The 9,276-nt window shown below is 36.0% G+C and overlaps 2 protein-coding genes across 4 annotated transcripts in view; both read right to left on the bottom strand.

The window, feature by feature from the left end:
• Nucleotides 1-73: 73 nt before the first annotated feature.
• Nucleotides 74-1,504, bottom strand: LOC127804048 (ethylene-responsive transcription factor ERN1-like). Its single transcript, XM_052340764.1, has one exon. The coding sequence runs from the start codon at nucleotides 1,223-1,225 to the stop codon at nucleotides 74-76; it is 1,152 nt and encodes a 383-aa protein (XP_052196724.1). The 5' UTR covers nucleotides 1,226-1,504.
• A 2,017-nt stretch (nucleotides 1,505-3,521) lies between these two features.
• The window catches only part of LOC127803364 (CSC1-like protein HYP1), a 31,464-nt gene continuing 25,709 nt past the window's right edge, over nucleotides 3,522-9,276 (bottom strand). Inside the window, exons 7-11 of one of the 3 annotated variants that reach the window (XR_008023511.1) lie at nucleotides 8,700-8,976; nucleotides 7,432-7,707; nucleotides 4,524-4,757; nucleotides 4,012-4,366; nucleotides 3,522-3,837 (exon numbers count right to left, since the gene is read on the bottom strand). Coding sequence is in view for 1 of the 3 variants with exons in the window: in XM_052339528.1 (XP_052195488.1) it covers nucleotides 4,208-4,366; nucleotides 4,524-4,757; nucleotides 7,432-7,707; nucleotides 8,700-8,976 (946 nt within the window). In the remaining 2 variants the exon portion in view is untranslated. Of the gene's footprint in view, nucleotides 3,838-3,876; nucleotides 4,367-4,523; nucleotides 4,758-5,796; nucleotides 6,128-7,431; nucleotides 7,708-8,699; nucleotides 8,977-9,276 lie in introns of those variants that run through there. The other 2 variants (XM_052339528.1, XR_008023512.1) reach the window with 2 other exon arrangements.

Below are 9,276 nucleotides of genomic sequence, written 5' to 3'. Positions count from 1 at the left end.
AATATGATTGAACAAAGCAATAATAATGAATTAACGTCATGAAATATGAAATTGGTCTCTTACAGTATAATCGTTAATTAACAAAACAGATGGGAGAGAGATCGATGGAGCTCCATAGTGAGAGTTCACCATCACCACTAATTGCAGAACATCCCATCTCACTTAATTTTTGTTCCTGTTTCTGATTAATCCCCACTATTTCTTCCACTTTCTTCTTCTCTTCTTTCTTCTTTTGACATGCATTCTGGAGATTGCTGATTAACTGATTGGAAATCCCTCTCCTCTTTACGCTACTCCCCGCTCCAAGCTTCAGGCTCAGGCACTCTGATATCCCATTGAACGCGTAGAGACAAGCTGAGAACTTCCTCTCATACTTCATCCTCTTCATGGCCTCTCTCAGTATGGATGGCTCATCTCCGCAGAATTCTTGCTCAATAGGCTCTGAGATCTCTTCAGCCATCTCGAATGGTGAATAGTAACACGCCCGGACTTCATCCACAAACTGGAAATCCACCAGCCCTCCTAGGTTGGTGCTCTCTCCCTCCCCGTCTTCTTCCCCAACATCAGCTGCATCATTGCTCCAGTTATGGTAGAAGTCCCCACAGTTCTCTTCCTGAGGCCTAAAACCTGTGTCAACGGAATCGCCACTAGTCCCAGTAGCAGTATGCACAATCATGTTGTCAATCTCATCAGTGGTGGGATAGTGATCTTCAGGATCATTTAGGAAATCAGCTAACTGGGTATCTGAAAATTCATTGGTTTCATCTCTAAATTCTTCTTCTGGCTGGTTAAGGGGCAGAGAATAAGCAGGTGAAGAATTAGCAGCTGAGTTGGTTCTTGCTTTTAGCCTGCGGAGGAGAAGGTTAGTGATCTTGGGAGGAAGAGCAGGCGCTAAAGTAGACGATGGAGAGCAAGGCCAGAAGTTTGTTCGAGTATTGGCACCGCGAAGCAAGCAAGCAGCCTCATCGTAGGCCCTGGCCGCTTCCTCAGCTGTGTCATAGGTCCCTAACCACACCCTAATCTTCTGTATGGTGTCCTTAATTTCAGCCACCCATCTGCCTGACGGCCTTTGCCGAACCCCCACGTATCGCTTCCGAGCCCTCTGGCAGCCTCCTAAGGCCGCAGCAGCAGTTGCTTCCTTCACCATCTCATCCCAGGCCTTATTTTCTTCATCAGGATTTTGAAGCTCAGCTGCCCCTTCAACAGCCTTTCTTTTTCTACCCATTTGAAAACTTCCCTATCTACTGATCTTTCTCGAGCTTATACTGAATTTTGTGAAGATTACTTGCTTTCTTTGCTTCTGTTGAGCTAGCTAGAAGGCAGCACAGTGCATTTATACCAACAGATTGGTAAATCCTTTCAATGGAAGAAATATGTTGAAAGGGTCTTTGATGCTTGTTTATACTTACTTGCCTTATTATGTAACCATATGGAGGCTTCTGATCTTTGATATGAGAGAGCAAATATTTAGCTTTAATTATGTGCTCTGATGCAACATAGTGATGCCTCTGACCCAGCCAAAGATTGTATATGATGTTACTTCAAAAGCCTAATACATTTTTCTATTGAAATCAGCAAGCTTGAGTTGGTCCCCTTGGTAGTTCTTTCTTGTGGACAATTTCGTTTTTGAACAATTCATCTATAATTAATAGGTGATCAAACTTTGATGCTAATGATTATTCTTTAAAAAATCACAAGAAACATAGAACTCATCACTGTCTGAAAGTGACTAATTGTACGCTTTCCATTGAATGACATATGGCAACTTGAACTAAATTATTGTTAATTACCAAGAAGAACAATGTAGAGCTCCAAGAAAGCCCACTAGAAAAAAGCTTTACAAGGACACAGTGGTCATTCACATTCAGTAGGTACTCTTTTGCTGGAAATGATGCTTTTTGAAACATCTTACTAACTGTATTTCATCATCAGATAGAAGGAAAAAGAAAAATCATAAGAAATTAAAATATTTTTATAAACTTCTTTAGTAATTCTTATTTATCTAGAGAAAATATAACAGGTGGCCAAGAAGAACTGAATGCACTTAATATCCAAGTACGAGTGTTTCTTGTTTGATTTTTCTTAACACCTCAATTTACTTTAATTGTGAGTTTTATTTTACATTAGATGGGTTAAGATATATTAGTCTTAATATGAGATACAAAAAATATTATAAATAATTCATATAAATTAGTGGGTTTATATTCAAAGTTCAATAAATTTTGATTAAATTAATTTCCCATAAAAATTCATAAACTAGTGAGGAGTTGAGTAATTTATGAGTTTTCTATTTATTGATAGACCGATCTTATTTATCTCTCATGTATAAACTAAACTTAGTTGTTTGGATATAAACACCCTTTTAAGGGTTGTTATATTTTTTTGCCCCATTAGATAGAGTACTCAAGACTTGAAATATGAAAAAAAAAAACTTTCAGTATAATATCTACTTGTATAAATTCGCTACTAAATAAGATTGTAAATTCTGAATCATATTTATTTACAAAATTTAACTTACATTGTGAAACGGGTGTTCTAAGCAATCATATTGTAAATTCCATAATGAATGTTAATATTTTTAGTTTAACACTTCAATATAAATTAAAATAATTTTTTAACTCATTATATTTTGATGGGTATAGTCAAATAGCAAATGTAATGAAACTCCCGGCTTGAGTTACCAATTAGTTACCCCCAAAAACCTAACTCTCCAAACACTAAATATCTTGGCAAATTAATATCTAGGTCAGTCTTTGTTAATCAGCTCCTCCTTGTATTAATTAATTAATAGGGTTAGTCAGATTAGTATTCTCCGCATGTCTTCTATCACAAGTTTTATAATAAATAATGTTAAATATTGACATCTTTGCCGCCACTTAAGTAATAGCCACATCTATTTATTTTAAAGTGCTTAAGAATGAGACAAAGAGCCACAACACAGAGACTTTCCCACCAAAAAATTCTGAATTATTAATGTCTAGATTCTAGAAGAAGGTGCATCTTGATCTTGCTTAGGTCCATTGTTTTGTTCTTATGGTGCTGTCAAGTGCTCTTGTTTTCCTTCAATCTCTCCTAATACATCTTTCCTTCATCGTCATATCCTCAACCTTTGTTATTGTTTGATACAGTTACCAAAAACAGTGGCATGGCTAGCAATTACAAAACTCGTGTTTATTTAAATTTAAGGGGTAAATGAAATATAATACTATCTTAAAAGTCTTAACAGAAAAGTGATTTGACACAACACCTAAACATTCTAAGCTTAATCTCATAAGTGATCCAAGGAATTAAACAAAATCTGTCTCACATATTATTTTTTACGTAACAAAAAGAATTATAAAAAACAAAATATATATATTTATCATCACTAGCCAATACTAAACTTTTTTTATAATATTTAAAAAAAAAAAAAAAAAGGACTTTGTTGAACAATTTTAAAGTACCCTAAAAAAATTAATATCTCGTACATTTAAAATTAAAAGTGTATCGTTAACTCTTTTATTTTTAAATATCTTTTTATTATTTCACAACACCTTTGCTTTCTTACATTACGTCCCTTAAACAACGGTACATAAAAGGGTACTGAAACAGTGCCCAAAAAGAAAAGGTAAGAAGGAAAACGATAACTGATAAAACAATAGCAGATGCCGGCATCGAAGTCCTCTGTGTACGTTGTTACTACGGAGTTGCGCTGTCATTGAGAAATGACACGTCAACAGTAAAGGGACGATGTCAAATGGCCTGTCTAACTCCTCCACGTGGACGCGCAGTAACACCAGTCAGCAACCAACACCCCAACAGTAACATCATAACAGCAGGCATCGACAGGAAGAAGACCTTTCCAACATTAAAAATTATCTTTAGAAATAAGGCATATTTATCAAACAGTAATGATTGACATTATTTTTACATAAAATGCGTAAAAATATGAAAATTTAGTCAGAAAATTTCTAGTGCAACAAAATCAGTGTCATTCGGCAATACAACATTTGATACAAAACAGTTGCTTACGAATGTATGGGTAAAACCAGTCCAGAACTATGTGCGCATTTGGAAAGGGAAGAACAGCCCTGGTCTGGTCTGGTCACAACATGAAGCCTCAACATATATAGTAGCAACAAGAAGAAGGGCAATCGCTTCAGGACTGTGGTCTTTTAAGGGCACAGCATCCCCAAGAAACCCACTAACTGATACCCGCTAACAACTCTTAAATATCGGCGTCGCCAAGGAGAGGGCTTTGCTGATCACTACTACCAGAATTTTGGATTTGCTTCAGAGCAGGATCATGATATGCAGTGTGTAAGTCGTCGGGCAAATCAGCGATTGTAGGGTCACTTTGATCAGCCCTATCTTTCTTTATCAAACACTGCCCAACACAAAACGCTCAGTTATGCATTGGTGTGAGACATAAATTAAGCAACCAGGGAAAAAAAATATATAAAGGCAAAGGCAAATAAGAAAAGAAAAAGAATTCCTACTACGCCAAACAACCAATAAGAAAGCAGGAGCACAGTTAAATGTACCTCAGCAGGATACGCCTCGAATATGGGTAAAAACCGTCTCAGGCAATAGTCATGGAACAACAAAGTAAGAACTGGAAGAGGAATGCTTAAGGTGGAAGCCAGGGGAAGTTCCTTCAGGCTGAATGTTCCAATGGCAATAATATGCATCAATACCAGGGAAAATATCGTAGAACCGTGCACTATTGGCCAAAATTTTCCCCCAGTTTCAAATATTGGCTCATAAACATCCACTAGCTGCAGAAGAAAATATGCCAAATTTATTATAATTCAAATATAAATACTGAAACCAGAAATGTGAGAAATCTGACTTTCCTAATGCTATGTTTAGAGCTAGGATCTGACAATTTCTGGAAGGAAAACAAAGTAAATACTCTTATACATATACCTAAAAATACATGTATATAAGTAATTTCACCTTCTTTTCACTATCTATTAAAAAATCCTAGTTCCAAACATAGCCTTGAGAGAGCTTAGAAGGAAGTAAAGACCAACTCTTCCATCTAAGATTCCAGAATAAATACTTCATTGAAAGATGACTTCAGCAGATCCAACACATTGTACAAATTGAACACTGAGAAGAGCAAACATGTAAGAGATTAATATGTTGTCGCTGTTGCCACCAAGCCTTAACCCCACTAGATGGGGTCTGCTACATGGGTTCTGTAAGTACCATCTTTGCAATCGATTCCACATTATAAATTAAGGGAATGTGGTAAAGAATGACGAACCACCACCCCTCCAAAACAATTCTAATTCTTCTCTTCCACCCTCTCTGATTTCAGCTGTGATGCATCCAACATTTAATAGTATGAATATTCTCTTATAAATATGTAAACAATAATAATAATCCATTTTAATGACAAAGACAAAACCGTTTTCCTTGGATGTATATCCCTCCCCTGTGTGTGTGTGGTTTCATATGTTTAGGGTGGATAGGTGATATTGTTGTTGAAAAAACGAGTATAGAATAGAGGGAAGAAGTTGAATCTTCTAAGATAATTTTATTCAATCGTAAACTTCAATTTATATAGCAAAAATGTAAATTGAAATCAAAAACAACTTCCTAATATTAAGCCATAATTAAAAACAAAAAATATTCCCTAAAGACTTGGTTTGTTGACCTATTATTCAACAACTTCCTAACTGAAGCACTAAGACACGTTGCCAACAAATCTCCTCCTTGCCTTAGTAGCTGCAGATGCAAATTTTTAATTTTTGCATGTCTTAGATATAGACATATGGGCATTTTATGGTTTATGGTTATGAGGCATACGTATGGTTATGGGGCATAGGCATTTTCTTGGGCATAGGCATGAATATGGTTTTGAATAGAGTTAAAATAACTGCTCCTCCTCCGATTGGCTATTCATTGCTGCTTTGACTTCATTTTGTTGTTGATTTTTGCATACTCTCTCCACATGACCCAATTGATCACACTTATTGCATTTGACATCTAGTCTCCACCAACACTTGTTCTTTGGATGATTTGTCTTTTTACAATGAGGGCAAGTAGGATGATTTCCCTCATTGTTCTTCATTGACTTTACTTGAAAAGCCCCTTCAACATATTCTTCTTGCCTCATAAGCCTCCTTTGTTCTTGTGCCTGTAAAGCATTTAGCAATTCTGTCAAAGTAATACTTGACAGATCTTTAGTGTTTTCCAGAACTAATATTGTAGCTTCAAACCTTTCTGGAATAGTAACAAGAATTTTTGCACAATTTTTGAATCAGTAAACTCTGAACCTAACAACCTGGCCTTGTTGACAATGCTCAGAAATTTGTCTAAATACTCTTTTATAGTTTCAGACTCCATCTTTTGCATTTCAAATCCCTTTATTAAGTTTAAGACCTGCATACCCTTTTTTCTTTCATTCCCAGCATACTTACTTTTAAAGAAGTTCTATACCTCAAAAACTGATTTTAAAATCATTATCCTTGTAAAGATGGATGATGAAACTGCAGCAAAAAGAGTAGCTTTGGCCTTGGACTTTTGTTACTTTCTCTCCTTGTGGTTCCTCATTTGTGCTACCGTGAGATTCTTAGGTAGTGGAGGAACTACATACTCCTCTTCAATAGCCTCCCATAGATCATTAGCCTCTAGGTGTGCTTCCATTCTTGCAGACCAAACATGGTAGTTTTCGCCACAGAAAACTGGTGGTGCAAGGGCCGTAAATGGTACTTCCAAATCCATTGATGTAGAGAAGCAAGTGTTTTGTTGAATTTGTGTGTGGTTGATGTTCTTAACTTTGGCTATGGATCACAAGTCCCTTAAGAATGAGGGCTCTGACACCAATTGTTGTTGAAAAAACGAGTATATAACAGAGGGAAGAAGCTGAATCTTCTAAGATAATTTTATTCAATCGTAAACTTCAATTTATACAGCAAAAATGTAAACTAAAATAAAAAACAACTTCCTAATATTAAGCCATAATTAAAAACAGAAAATATTCTCTAAAGACTTTGTCTGTTGACCTATTATTCAGCAACTTCCTAACTGAAGTACTAAGGCACGTTGCCTACAGATATTATTATTTATCCACATTCAATCTCAAAGTAGCAGTTAATGATCTATTATCTAACAGAGTAAAATAAATGCATCAACTAAACTTGGTTATGGTACATGATATATCCTACATAGTAGTAAACCAAGATGAATGGCAGAGTTAAGGTGCAAGGAAAAAGTATTCAACACCAAGTCCAAAGAAGACAATCCTAGAAATTTTGCTATGATAAGGAATTGGCGGCGCCTCACATTCCCTCCCTCTCTCTGTGCCTGTCTGTGTGTGTGTCGTTTCATATGTTTGGGGTGGATAAGTGATATTATTCTTTATTTATCCACATATAATCTCAAAAAGTAGCAGTTAATAATCTATTATCCAATAGAGTAATTATAAATGCATCAACTAACCTGGTTACGGTAAACGATATACCCTAGGCAGTAGAAAACCAAGACGAATGGCAGAATTAAGGGTGCAAGGAAAAAGTATGTGACACCAAGAAGTCCAAAGAAGAGAATCTTTGGAATTTCACTATGATAAGGAATTGATGGCGCCTCAAAATCATCATCACCTTTTCCAGAAAATATCCTTTTTATGTAACTGAAAATGAGGGGGAACATCCTAAAGAGCTCAGAAGATGTACTGGTCCATCCAGATGTCACAACATATGCAATGAAGAAGGCTGCCTGCAAAAGAGGGACACCATCATATCCTCTGAGTAACAAATGAAATAAAACTGTTTAAAAGAATTGGGAATTAAAAGTCAAAAGCCTAGTCTCTAACTTTATTTATTCAATTACAGTATCGGAAATAGAAGTAAAAAATGATTGCTTTTAAGTTTTGCACATCTTGACACATTTAAATATAGAAACAATCTTGCCCACTAACTTCACAGTGAATGTCAACTAATAGTTTTGCAGAATGACCTATACAAGTTAAACTGGCTAATATATCATTATGTTCCTGAGCATATATTGCAGCCAGAAGGATCTACATTGCACATAACCAAAAAGCACTGCTACTTCTATCAACTGTTATTTTCAAAGTAGTTATGAGTTTGCCAACCAGAGTTCTCAACCTAGAGTTATAAAAATGAGCACAAACAAATATGGGTGACTTGCACCAACATTCCTTCGGGCTCTAACGAAAGCCCCCCCCCCCCAAAAAAAAACAAGTAAATTAACAGCACTGCCCCAACCACCATGAACCCATGACAGGTATCGTACAACAATGTAAAACAACACTAGAGTGAAACTAAACCATCATCGTTTATGCCAAAATTGCAGAAACTTGTGTTTCTCTCAATTGAATCCTACAATTTTTTTCTTTACAGGCACCAATCCAAATTTTTCACACCATCCACAGCACCAGTAGTGGCCATTTATTTAGTAATTCCTCTGCCTCTTTACATATATGTGTGTGTACATATAATAATGGCTTACCCACTGTCATTCATCCTGCCACTTCTCATAACACATGCAAAATGTTTTCATGAACTTATAGATATACTTCACGAAACATATTATAGATTAGGATTTCACATTTTGAGCTGATTTTGCCCCTACTTAACACACCAGATATTGCAAGAAATTTCCTAGGTTTTGTTTCCACAAATGAGAGTGAGAACTCCAAAAATTCACTTCACAAAAGATCAACTATAATATTCATAAGGGTTTACCTGTGCGGGAACCGCTTCAGCTAATATGCCAGGGATTTCCTTTGGCTCCAGGAAGATATTTACATCGTAGAGAGCTGATCCTGACAGTACATTTGCAAAGAATATGTTCCATATGGTAAACCACAATAACTTAAAACATGCACTTCTTTCTATCTGACTGAGTGCATTAAGCCCTTGAATGGAAGAAAGAGCCATCATAATTGGTGGCACAAATAATAGAAACATCTGTAGAATAAGACTAGGAAGATATCCTGTAATCACCTCACTGACAACTTTTCTGCACATCACAAGATACCTAGTTTTAGTACAATATCTTCCATAAGATATAAATGCTCAATAAAAGTTAAAGTAAGCTTTCAATATTCTACCACATTATCCATGCAGGTATACTTCCCCTTTTCCATGAAAAGCAGCCCAACACATCAACAAAGACATTGGAACTGTCAGCTCCTTTGTCAGATCTAACTCATCAATCAACCAAACATTTTTAAGTAAAGAAAAACAGCTCGTTACTATTAAATCAAAAATAAACTCTGGGATAGAAATAACTCATCCTGGCTTTGTACTTAAGTTGTCA

Source organism: Diospyros lotus, chromosome 6 (assembly GCF_014633365.1).
Source record: "Diospyros lotus cultivar Yz01 chromosome 6, ASM1463336v1, whole genome shotgun sequence".
NCBI lineage: Eukaryota > Viridiplantae > Streptophyta > Magnoliopsida > Ericales > Ebenaceae > Diospyros > Diospyros lotus.
Note: the sequence above shows the minus strand (reverse complement) of the source record. Positions and strands in the feature narration are given on the sequence as shown.